At 43.6% G+C, this 12,469-nt stretch overlaps 1 protein-coding gene across 1 annotated transcript; it reads left to right on the top strand.

The window, feature by feature from the left end:
• The first annotated feature begins 6,827 nt into the window (after positions 1-6,827).
• Positions 6,828-8,950, top strand: CCER1 (coiled-coil glutamate rich protein 1). The gene has a single exon (XM_007524241.2). It carries the CDS (start codon positions 7,213-7,215, stop codon positions 8,395-8,397), a length of 1,185 nt encoding a protein of 394 aa, XP_007524303.1. The 5' UTR covers positions 6,828-7,212; the 3' UTR covers positions 8,398-8,950.
• Positions 8,951-12,469: the final 3,519 nt, after the last annotated feature.

Here is a 12,469-nt window from a genome sequence, read left to right as displayed (position 1 = left end):
GGGCCCATTCACAGGCCCACTCACTACAACGTCAACTCTAGGAGATGTGCTTTATATAGTCTTGAAATGATGGCCCAACATTTTAGCATACCTTCTCAATGTGTCCCAGTTAAATGGTATTTTTATGTTCCTTGGCAGTTGTAAGTCTGAAGCTGAACTCTATTTCAAGGTGACTTTTTTTAATCATGTCGTTTTCTTTTCTCCATTTACTAAACAACCTTTTCTCTAGATATTATAGGATTACAGAAGGTACACACATTTATAAAAGCATACTTCTTCCCAAAGAGGGAGAGGCAACTATGGGAAACAACTTCCCTATAGTATAGTGTACTCAAAAACTATAAACAAATGTGTCCACACGAACAATTCCTAACTAATCACTACCAAGTGCACATTTTTCAGAGCTCATGTTGTGTCAATTCCCTGGAAACCCCGACCTGTTTAAAGATTAAGAACATGTTCACAGGGTGATAGAATACTTAAATGAGTATCGTTGGTTGCAGTATAAACTTCACAGCCTTCTTCCTCTTGGGAGACATAGAAACGTTGGTCTGTGGGTGGCCTTGTTACAAAGTGAAGTTTCTCTTTTCCTTTGTTTAAATAATAGGAATTATCAGTGGATAAATGCCAGCTGCAATGGCATTTCCTGATAACAGAGCACATGTCATCCATTGAAAAGTCACCTGCAACCCCCCCCTCCCAATTATTAGGAGAAAGCAATGAATCATTTTGTTTTCACAAATTAGCACACATGTATTTGCTTTTAAAATGTGCCAATTTTTTTTTTTTTTTGCTGAAGATTGTATCATAAATCATGAAAGTTTCAAGTGTGAATCATTCAAATCAAAATATGGATTATACTGTTTTCAGATGACAGCTAAAAATCTTATTCTAAGGCCAGTTGACCTCTTTATATGTAAGCTACCCACCTGACTTGTCCTTTCCTTTTTGGATAACCACAGATTGGTTGCATACTCAAGTGTTTTATTTCTATTTATTTTATGCATGCTTTCTCTACATAGCCATATGAATAACATGGTACAGCAATCACTGAGTTATTTCACCAAATATAATGGCTCATAAATCCAAATATAATGGCTCATAAATCCAAAGACGAAATGAATGGCACTGAATCCCTTCTTACTTTTGAAATGCTATGATAAGGTTTTGTACCTTATATTTAACCCTGGTGATTCCAAATGGTGAGTTAATATGGAGATTTAATATTTCTGTACATGAATGGGTTCACAGTGTAATAAAGCACATCTTTAAGAATATATAAAATGCATTCTATTTGGGAGTCGGGTGGCAGTGCAGCGGGTTAAGCACAGGTGGCGCAGTGTGCAAGGACCGGTGTAAGGACCCTGGTTCGAGCCCCTGACTCCCCACCTTCAGGGGAGTCGCTTCACAAGCGGCGAAGCAGGTCTGCAGGTGTCTGTCTTTCTCTCTCCCTCTCTGGCTTCTCCTCCTCTCTCCATTTCTCTCTGTCCTATCCAACAACAATGACAACAATATTAACTAAAACAATAAGGACAACAAAAGGGAAAAAATAAATATTTTTTTAAAAAGAATAGGAATCTCTGGTCCTATAGATTGTCCATGTTCAATAACAACAACAATAATAACTACAATAATAAAAACAAGGGCAACAAAAGGGAATAAATAAACATTTTTAAAAGATGCATCTACTTTTTAAAAATAAATAAATAAAAATAAAATAAAATGCCTTCTATCAAGAATTACCTTACTTGTGTGTCAGTTAGTAATGTGTTGCTTTCAAAAAGTTCAATTTTTTTTTCATTTTTTAAAATTTTTATTGATTTATTTTTTGCTTCCAGGGTTAAGCTGGGGCTTGGTGTCTGCACTATGAATCCACTGCTCCTGGGGGTTATTTTCCCCATTTTGTTTCCCTTGTTGTTGCACTTGTTGTAGTTTTTATTGTTATTGTTATTGTTGCCATTGCTGTTGTTGTTGGATAGGACAGAGAGAAATGAAGAGAGGAGGGGAAGACAGAGAGGGGGAGAGAAAGACAGACACCTGCAGACCTGCTTCACCACTTATGAAGCGACTCCCCTGCAGGTGGGGACCCCGGGGCTCGAACTGGGATCCTTACGCAGGTCCTTGTGCTTTGCGCCATGTGCGCTTAACACACTGCGCTGTCGCTCAGCTCCCCCAAAGATTTCAATTTTAAAGATTCATCGAATTACACTTCCTGGGCCAAAGGAATCATTCATACCATACTGCAGCATTTTATTTGCAAGTTTAATAAACTGAGGCTTGCTTTCTAAAAGTCAACTTGGAAATGTTAAAATGAAGAAGTGAAGCCAAATCTACTTGCCCATGAACAAAAGGTAATTATTGATAGTGTCAACCTGAAATCTCTTCAATGTGTCATTTGTGGGAAGATTCTCAAACTAAGCATCCAATGAATGTCACGTGGCCGAGTTCATTTTGTACAGGGACTGTTCTTGCAGACTGAATCTTTAATGACTTACTACTGCCATCAAGTGTTAGCTTTTATTCTCCTCCACCCACACAAATGCACAGTCACATTATCCAAATCACAGTGCATTCCCAGTCTATTTTCTGCAGAACATAAAACATGTTACCCTAGGGCATTTAGCAGAATTTCAAAGTACAATGCTACTAAAAGAACTCAAAGCTGCAACTAGTTAATATGACAGGCACTTTATTTTATTTTATTTTATTTTATTTATTTATTCCCTTTTGTTGCCCTTGTTGTTTTATTGTTGTAGTTATTATTGTTGTTGTCGTCGTTGTTGGATAGGACATAGAGAAATGGATAGAGGAGGGGAAGACAGAGAGGAGGAGAGAAAGATAGACACCTGCAGACCTGCTTCACCACCTGTGAAGGGATCCCCATGCAGGTGGGGAGCCAGGGGCTTAAACTGAGACCCTTACACCAGTCCTTATGCTTTGCACCACCTGCGCTTAACCCGCTGCGTTACCTCCTGACTATCCATTTTAAATAATTTTTTACTAGTGATTTAATTATAATTTAAAAGATTGTTTGATAACAGGGGTACAATTCCACACAGTTCCCACCACCAGAGATCTGTGTCCTATCCCTTCCACTGGAAGCTTCCCTATTCTTTTTTTTTAATATTTATTTATTCCCTTTTGTTGCCCTTGTTTTACTGTAGTGATTGGTGTCGTTGTTGGATATGACAGTGAGAAATGGAGAGAGGAGGGGTAGAGAGAGAGGAGGAGAGAAAGATAGACACCTGCAGACCTGCTTCACCGCTTGTGAAGGGACTCCCCACAGCAGGTGGGGAACTGGGGGCTCTAACCGGGATCCTTAATGCTGGTCACTGGGTCATTGCACTTTGCAGCCACCTGCACTTAACCTGCAGCACTACCGCCTGATTCTCAGCTTCCCTATTCTTTAACCCTCTGGGTGTATGGACCAAAATCCTTTGTGAGGTGCAGAAGGTGGAAGGTACCAGAGACTTCTCCACTACCACATCTCCTATGTGGTACCAGGGTCTGAACTTGGGTTAGTGATTTTCCTGATTCTATGGTGCTGGTATTTTTGAGTAATTATCTTCTACTGAGTATTGTAGGAACTGGATCTTGATTCCAATAAATGGAATCTGTAGCAAAGGGGATATATCACAAGTGATAAATGTCAACTTCACGTGTCTATGTGTTATCATTATACTAGAATGTACTAGAGAAAGATTCTTGAGTGACTCTTGTCTTTTGAGGGCAGCTTCTAGAAACTGCTATATTATGTGTCCTCTAAAAAAAAAACGTAACAAAAATAAAAGCTTTCATGGGCTTTGTTTGGGTTTAAACAAACGGGAGTTTTATTACATCACAACCAGAGTGTAATGCCTAGGTCAAGCAAAATAGACCAAGGGGCAAAGATCAGCTAGCCACAATGACCAACTGGGAGCCATGAGTCCATGTTACCCGTGGCTGGATGCATGTGTTCAAGACCTGGAGGAAGCAGCATGGCAGGTCCCAAGGAGAAGATCAGGGGAAAGAGCAGCAGGGACAACCAGTATAGAAGAGGAATGCTTTCTGTCAGACACTTGCTTAAACAGAAACTTTTGATACGCACACAATCCCTTGTGGGTGTGAGTGAATCCCTTGTACGCTCCTCAGGCCGATGTCAGCTGTATGCTAATTCTGTTCACATCCCAACCCTCTAAAGCTAAAGATACTCTCCAAAAGACAAAATAGGGTCATACAAGAACAAGAGAGTAATTCCAAGAACATAAATAACTTTGCACCCAGATATTAATGTGTTGAGCTCCAGGATAAGAGTGCAAACTATTAGATGTCTTGATAACCCCCTTAAGGAGACTTTGAACAGAAACCCAACAAAGCTGGAAAACTCTGAGATAACCACCCTAAGGTGTTCCAGGGAACCAAATTTGTGGGGATTTGTTAGGTAGTAGTTGAAATCGAATATATCAGTATTACATAAGCACATGGGGTGTTCTCAGAACATTTCATTCGCAGTTGTTAAAGAATATGGGGTGGGCCAGATGTCAACACATCCATCCTCAGCCTGTCTCTCTCAACCTCTCTTGCTTTTCATAAGGATGGATCTTTCCAAGGAAGTTTGAAAATATTTAAATGTAATAAAATAATAATAAAATAATAATAAAAGCAACAGTTATGAGTGTGTGCAGTGTACTGACAATAAGCACTCAAACGCAACACTTTACTTTTGACCCCAGCATTAGGGACTATGAACTATGTAACTATACTCATGGTTTACTCACAGGGGTTAATAATTGGTGAACTATGAGGTCAGAAGATGGTTCACCTGTGTGTGTGTGTGTGTGTGTGTGTGTGTGTGTTAACGTCCATGAGGATCTGAATTTCAATCACCCCTCTCCACCACTTCCACACTGGATCACATAAAGGAGAGAGACTTCAAGAGCAGTGGAGAGATGCTGTGGTGTCTCTCCTCCCCTTCCTTTCTTTTCCCTTCTTTATCTAGCAGAGAGGAAACCAAAATGGCTGCAGTGGAGTCATACAGGCACTGAGCCTCAATGGTAACCATGGTGACAAAAACTGAATAATGAGGCTAATTTTTATTGGTGAATTAAAGTCAAAGCACAATGTTAAAAGCAGACTTTATTATCCAAGCAGTTTCAGTTAAGTTAGACGAGTAGGTAAGAAAGGGATTGTGTACGGACTCTATCCCACACTCATGAGTATGTCCCTCCCACCATCAACGGAAAAAGAAACTTGTGAGTGCACATGGCTTACATGAGATTCCACTTTAACTATGTCAGAATGTGCATCTTCCATAAATTAAAAGATCTATTTATGAGAGAAGAAGTAGATAGATAAAGATAGGGCATACATACAGACAGACAGACCAGTCAATAGAGGTCGAAGAGAATGCTATAATTGGCGCTTTCATCACGTAGCCATGATAAAGTTACATCTTGGTAAAAAGTTTATTTAGGGAGTTGGGCGGTAGCAGAGTCGGTTAAGCACATGTGGCATAAAGTGCAAGAACTGATGTTAGGATCCGGGTTCGAGCTCCCGGCTCCCCACCTGCAGGGGAGTCAGCTTCACAGGCGGTGAAACAGGTCTGCAGGTGTTGTCTTTCTCTCCCCCTCTCTGGCTTCCCCTCATCTCTCCATTTCTCTCTGTCTTATCTAACAATAACAACAGTAATAACAATAACTACAACAGCAATAAAAAACAAGGGCAACAAAAGGGAAAATAAAAATTTAAAAAATTAAAATAATAAAAAAAATTCTATTTGGTCCATTTGGTCTACCCATCAGTATAGCGCTATCTCATACAGAGCTCACCTACTCGTCACAAAAGTCCTGTCCGGGGTTGGACGACGGGCTGTGGACCAGCCTCACGATGAATTGGGGCGCTGGGGCCACAAATGCCTAGTTCTGAGGCTCCTTGTACAAATGCAGCTCTCAGCCCCCTCCTCAGTGAGACATGGTGACCATGCCAAACCTCACAAAGCACCTGTGAGGGCGGTGTGCCCCAAGTCCCCCTAGACAGTTTTTTATAGGATGACTCCAGTTGCCAATAGTTAAAACGACATATGGGCATCAGGTAAGGCTCCGGAGCTGGTTTACAGAGGCCAGGAATGATCTCTTGACGTTGTGGATCTTTCAGGAAGGGCTGTAGGAAGGACACCAGTTCTGTAGCTCACAGGCTGTCCCACCTCCCAGCCCACCCTCCACGATGCAAGCTTTAGCTCAAAGGTGTCTTGCTGGATTCTTGGGACTGAAAGGAGGAACTTCAGCTGCAAAGAGAGGCTGGGAGGAGGAGCACCTGGTAAAGGGTATTAGTTACCATGCATGAGGACCGAGTTTTGAGCACCCAGGTTGCCTCACCTGCAAGGGGGTGGCGGGAGGGGAAGCTTCACAAATGGTGAAGCAGGTTGTAGGTGTCTCGTGTGTGTGTGTGTGTGTGTGTGTGTGTGTGTGTGTGTGTGTGTGAGTGTGTGTGTGCATATGCTTGTGATTTCTATCTCTGTTTCTAATGTAATACCAAATTGAGAAATCCATCAAGAAAAATGTTCAAAGAAAACCTCCTCGAGCTTTGTCTGAGATGGTTGCCACCAACACAGCCCGGTCCCTCCAGTCGCTGGGGCTCAGACCCTGCGTCACAAGCCCCTGGGCGAACCTTCACGTGGAGCTCTGGGTTCTACCCGGAAGTCTCCTTTGTGCACGAGGAGAAGGCTCTTGACTCTGATTGGCTGTCGTCCAGGGCAACCGAGGACGCAATGGGCACGCGGGGGAGGGTGAGCCTCCGGCTGGTATATAAAGGCCACACCTGGCCACTCCAGCTCAGTCGGGCCAGGACGCAGCAACTGAGAAGTGCCTGGGTAGAGAGGGATCAGCAAGGTAACGCGAGCAAACCCCTGCCTCCCTGTCCCCAGCCCAAGCCTCCGAGGAGGCGGGTGTGCGTGGGACTCGGAGCGGGTCTCACTTGCGTGTGTACCCCACCCACCCACACCCACGATCCTTAGCCAGCCCCAGTGTCCATCTCACCCACCTATAAGCCCACACACCCGGTGCAAAGGTCCAGCAGTGACGACGAAAGACAACAGCAGTCCAGGGCAATTCTGCAGAAGGAAGCCGGAGCCCGGGGTGGCGAGGCTCTTGAAGACCCCCTTCCTTGGGGCCTGGCCAGATCTCACCCTCACTTTGTAGGACACTGCCTTTTGGCCCTCTGAGGGATCCCTGAACCATGAGCCAGACCCTCTACACCAAAGAAGACCCTCTGAACCTGGGAGGAGGCTGGACCCAGGCTGCAGCTCAGGCGTCTTCCAGCTCGTCTTCCTGCCCCCGCAGGCGCAGGGGCGCCCCCGTTTTTAAGAGGCGCTACCACTGTGCCTCTAAGGCCAAGCGTGAGCCCCCGAGGAAACACCCGCAGCCGCAGTACGGCCATGGCCCTTGGTTCCAACCTGCCCCCAGGTCCTCTTGGTCCATGCACCCTCCCTGGGGGCCCTGGGGTGGGCCGTGCCACCCAGCGTCCATGGGATTCTGGAATCCCCCCAGCCCGGTGCAGGTGGTCTGGGTGTACGGTCTGCACCCGGTCTGCCACCTCTGCTGCTGCTGCTCTTGCATGCACGGGTCCTGCAACCCTGGCTGGGTGAGCCCCCCAGGCATAAAGAAGCGCTGGGGCCGCTGGGGCCGTAGGGGCCGCCAGCCTCGCCGCACCTCGAAGAAGAACCCGCAGGTGGATCTGAGCACCCTGCTCCGCCCGGTCAACCTGTACGGCTGGCGAGCTCCCGGCATGCGGGCGCCACGCAACACCACGCAGTTCATCATGAACCAGATCTACGAGGACATGCGGCAGCAAGAGAAGCTGGAGCGCCAGCAGGAGGCGCTGCAGGAGCAGCAGGCCCAGGAGGGTGGCGAGGTGGCTCAGACCCACGTGTCCCCCAGAGGCGGGGAGGAGGAACTGCAGGAAACACTTTACAACTTCATGCAAGATCCCTCCCTTCTCTTCAGCCAGGGCCCAGAGGAGCAGGAAGAAAATAAGTCTCCCAACCTGCAGATGGGGGAGGAGGAGGGAGAGAAAAACCACAAGGAAGTGTTGGAGGAGGAGGAGGAAGAAGAGGAGGAAGAGGAAGAAGAGGAAGAAGAAGAGGAGGAGGAGGAGGGGAGCGAGGCTCACTATGAAGAGGAGGTAGAGGAGGCTGGCAATATGTTGGAGGGGGAGAAAGAGGAAAAGATTGGAGAGGACCAGATGGAAGAGGAGCAGAGAGCGGAAGAGAACCATCTCCCGCTGGAGATGCCTTTGTCATTCCTGCTTGGGGCTGAAGAAGAGAGAGAGTGCTTCATGGACTGTTCTTATTTAAACCCGGAAGAGATCATGCCCAATGTGTCTCAGGATGCCCTCCTCATGGTCCAGGACATTAACTGTTAAGACCCCAGGCAAGGGATTGTGGAATGGGATGGAACTGATTTGAGGTTAAAATAAATGACCAACTTCCTAAAAAAAAAAAATTTAAAAAAAATAAATAACCCTGAAAAGTGAGTTCCATCAGTAGAACAGATCTATGTATCCCTCTTCTTTGGCCATTATAAAATTTTGAAACATTGATGTGTGTGTTTGTGACTCTAGGTGGGGCAGGAACTCTCCATTTCATATATATATGAGTTTCACTGGGAATGACTAAAGGCAGCTAGCGTTTAACTACATTTTGAATATTATTATGTTGTGCTTTCTCTCCTCAGACACTGAGTTTTTTGTTTTAATTCTGGAAATACTAACGCAGTGTTTCTTTTCATAGTAAATACAAATTCATGCAATTTCTCTGTTTAATGACCTTGAAATCAATGGATTTTGACTGTCAAATGCTTAAAAAAGGGTCTGCCTGCTGTAACTACTAAATGTTCATCAGTACTTACATAACCTAAACCATTCTAAGTTGCCTATTTTTTAGACCAGTATCCTGTATTTACTGGCGAAGCTTGAAATCACAATTTTTTACTATTTTGTGCTTAAGAAATACTTCCAGTGGTTACTGAGTGTCCATCTGTGCGCTTGACATAGAAAACACCATTTGGAACGCTATGACATACATATATATATATATATTTTTTTTTTTCCAATGCAGACTCTCCACCTTCAGACTTTTTTTTTTTTTTTGAGGGTTGAATTTTGGTAACCCCCATGTGCCATCTCTTGGGGGCATTGCTCATTTATATTCCTTGTTCCACAGTGCTAAGGATCTTCCTCAGAAGAACATGAAGTTGCTTCTGTGGAACTGGTTATCTGCCATGGCCTCAGCAATCCATATCCATTCATCCATGGAGAGGATTCCCCATGGTGACCCAGCAGTCAACTTGCACATCTAGTTACAAATCCAAGGTAACTGCCAACAGTGCAACACAATGTAGAATCAAAACCCTTGTTCCTAGATATGTTAGTCCTTGGCATGAGTTCACAAGAGTCATCATAGGTTTTGCAGAACAGATTAAAAAAAAAAAAACACCAAAAAACGATTGATCTTTGGGGAGTGGAATATCTTTTTTCTTTCCCACTTTCTCTTCTGTGTGAGGGAGCAACCTATGTAAGCTAGTTTTAAAGGTCTAGATAAACACCTCTGGAAAATGGATCACTTGAATCAGTAATTTTCATTACGCTTTTTTTTTTTAAATGAAGAAATGATTTCTTCCTGAGCACTCAATATCTCAATAAAAGTCTCAGACCACATTCTATTTCTAGAACATCCCTAGATGAGGAATTTGAACTTGCTTTCTCAAAAATGACATCTTTTGAGAAATAACACAGACTGAACCACAAGTCAGTTTTAATTTGGAAAGGGAACTATGATATATAGCCTGGATACTGATCTTCACTCCTCTGTTACTAATGTATTACAGCTTACTTGCAGTGATTAACAAAGTAAGCTGTCTAAAAATAAAGTGTTAAAAAGTATTTTGTCTCTTGTGTCATTATTGAAATATCAGAAATCTATTCTTCAGGGGCTGGGGTGATAGCATAATGGTGATGCAACTTTGCTGCCTGAGGTACTCTAGGCCCCAGATTCAATACTCAGCAACACCATAGGGCACAGCTATTAATATATAATATTAATCAGCATTTATTGACCAACACAATAAGCAGAAGAAAACTAACACGATCAAAATTGATGACAGCAGACACTCTGATAGCAGTGAATAACCAGATATTTAGTTATACTGTAAAAAACTGTTTTCTACAAGATGAATTTGGGGGTCACAGTGGAGATGCGTGTGGACCTGGTCTAAATACAGAGATTTCATGATACACTCAGGCTGCTTTTTATTCAGATAAGAGGTACTGGAGTGAGAGAACACTGAAGCTTTCTGGGCCCCATGATGGTCCTGGGGCTTGAACCTGGACTGTATCTGGAAAAACACAAAAATCTATCCAGTGAGGTGTCTCGCCCACCCAAACTGCAATTTCTGGGTGTCTGAGAAAAACAGTTTAAAGTTGGTGACTAAGCTGTCATTCTCCTTTTATATGCACAGAGAGGAAACAAAGTTTCCTGCTCTTAATACTGGTCAATAAAGCCTTGCAAAGCACAGCCCATTGGTATTTCATTTAAGACACATAGTTGATAAGACAAGTAGGTTCTCCTTGTGGAATGAATTTCTTTACAGTGACATCTGGGCATTTCTCTATCTTTATATTCTTTTATATTAAAATAAAATGCAGCAGGTAACTGGGTCTCACATAAGGTTCTACGCACTAGTCATTGGAAAAGATGCAACTGTCATCCATCCTTCAAAAGTTTCCTCTAGGTCAATAAAATTTCTCCAAACCACAAAGGGCCCATGGAGTGGGAATGGTGATGAGGGTATATGGTAAATAAGCAAACTCTTGGCTCTTGTGTTGCTTAGACTTTACAAGGCATTGTGTTGAGTGGGATTAGCCAAAAAGAGTGGGCCGAATACTGGATAATCTCATTTAAGAAACAATGACATAAATGGGAAAGTCAAAGCAAACTCAGACTGAGTGTGGTGTACTTCACTTAAAAAAAAAAAAAAAAAGATTGAGGGGAAAAGGTTGGGGGCAGGTTCAGAGAGCTTTTGGGGGTCTTGCCTAAATTGGGTTGAGACTGTTCTGCAGGCATCTACCTTGGGATGGTAAGAAACTGGACCCAAGTGTCAACAGTCATACTATGAACCATTAGCTCTGCCCACCCAATACAATTGGAAAATATTTTTAAAAAATGAGTTTAAAAAAATGTGTCCTGCGAGTACTCTTAAAGGCATCAGTAATTCTCATAAGTCAGCTCCACCGCCAGCACCAATGAACCTTGGGGTAGACAAGGGAAATGGCTAGTCTAAGGAAACTAGTTTTAGGGTCGGTGTCTGTGAGGAAATAAAGACAGAAACACCTGAGTTGGTGAGAAACTGCTAATGGTAAGTGAAGGAAACAGAAGTCATGCTAGCTGTTCACTTATGAAAAGATAATCATTGCTGAAACACAAAACTCCTGTCTTCTGAAACAGATACTAGCAAGCAGGGATTAAAGGAATAACTAGACATCAGTGGTTCTCCACCTGAGGTTTTGTTGTTTGAATTACTTTGTTTTAAGTAGTGCTAGGGCTTCTCAAATGAGAGGTATTACTGTTCCTGAGTCATTTTTGTTCCTCCAGGGTTATTGCTGGGGCTCAGTGCCTGCACTATGAATCCACTGCTCCTAGAGGCTACTTTTTCCCTTTTAATTTCCCTTATTGTTTATCACCATCATTATTATTGTTACTGCGGTCATTGTTGTTGTATAGGACAGAGAGAAATCGAGAGAGGAGGGGAAGAAAGGAGGAGAGAAAGACACCTGCAGTCCTGCTTTACTGCTTGTGAAATGAACCCCCTGCAGGTGGGGAGCCCCTGTTTTTTTACCTTTATTTATTTGGTAAAGACATTGAGAGGAGAAGGGGAGATAGAGAGGGAGAGAGACAGAGAGACATCTGCAGTCCTGCTTCACCACTTGTGAAGTTTTCCCCCTGCAGGTGGGGGACCTGGGGCTTGAGCCTGGGTCGTTGTGAACTCTAATGTGTGCGCTCAACCAGTTGCAACAGCACCCGGCCCCCCAGGTCAACTTTTCATGTTTATTATAGAAAAAGGAGGAGAGGAAGGAAGAGGAAAAGAGAGACCATAGTACTTTACGGAACTTCCCCCCAATGCCTTAAACCCATGTTGTACTGGTTTGGGCTCTAGATCTTACAAGCATGGAAAGGTGTGTGCTCCAGAAGGTGAGCTTCCTCCCCATCCATCCATCCATCCATCCATCCATCCATCCATCCTTTCATTCTTTCTCTCTACTTTTTTCTTTCATGTATTCTTTCTTTCCTTTGCTCCCCCTTCCATCCTTCCTTTTTTTCTTTAGCCATATTTTATTATGGTCCTACTACTAACCCAGAAAACAAATAAGGAATGGTTCAGTATGTTGGTGGAGGATAGGATGGTCATCCCAGAATACCCAGAAGACCTCTCTCCACATG

Source organism: Erinaceus europaeus, chromosome 7, assembly GCF_950295315.1.
Source record: "Erinaceus europaeus chromosome 7, mEriEur2.1, whole genome shotgun sequence".
Lineage (NCBI taxonomy): Eukaryota > Metazoa > Chordata > Mammalia > Eulipotyphla > Erinaceidae > Erinaceus > Erinaceus europaeus.
The sequence above is the reverse complement of the archived record's forward strand: the minus strand, read 5'-3'. Positions and strand labels throughout refer to the sequence as shown.

Coding starts and splice junctions, on each gene's coding strand:
- CCER1 (XM_007524241.2), top strand. CDS start 7,213: ATGAGCCAGACCCTCTACACCAAAGAAGACCCTCTGAACCTGGGAGGA.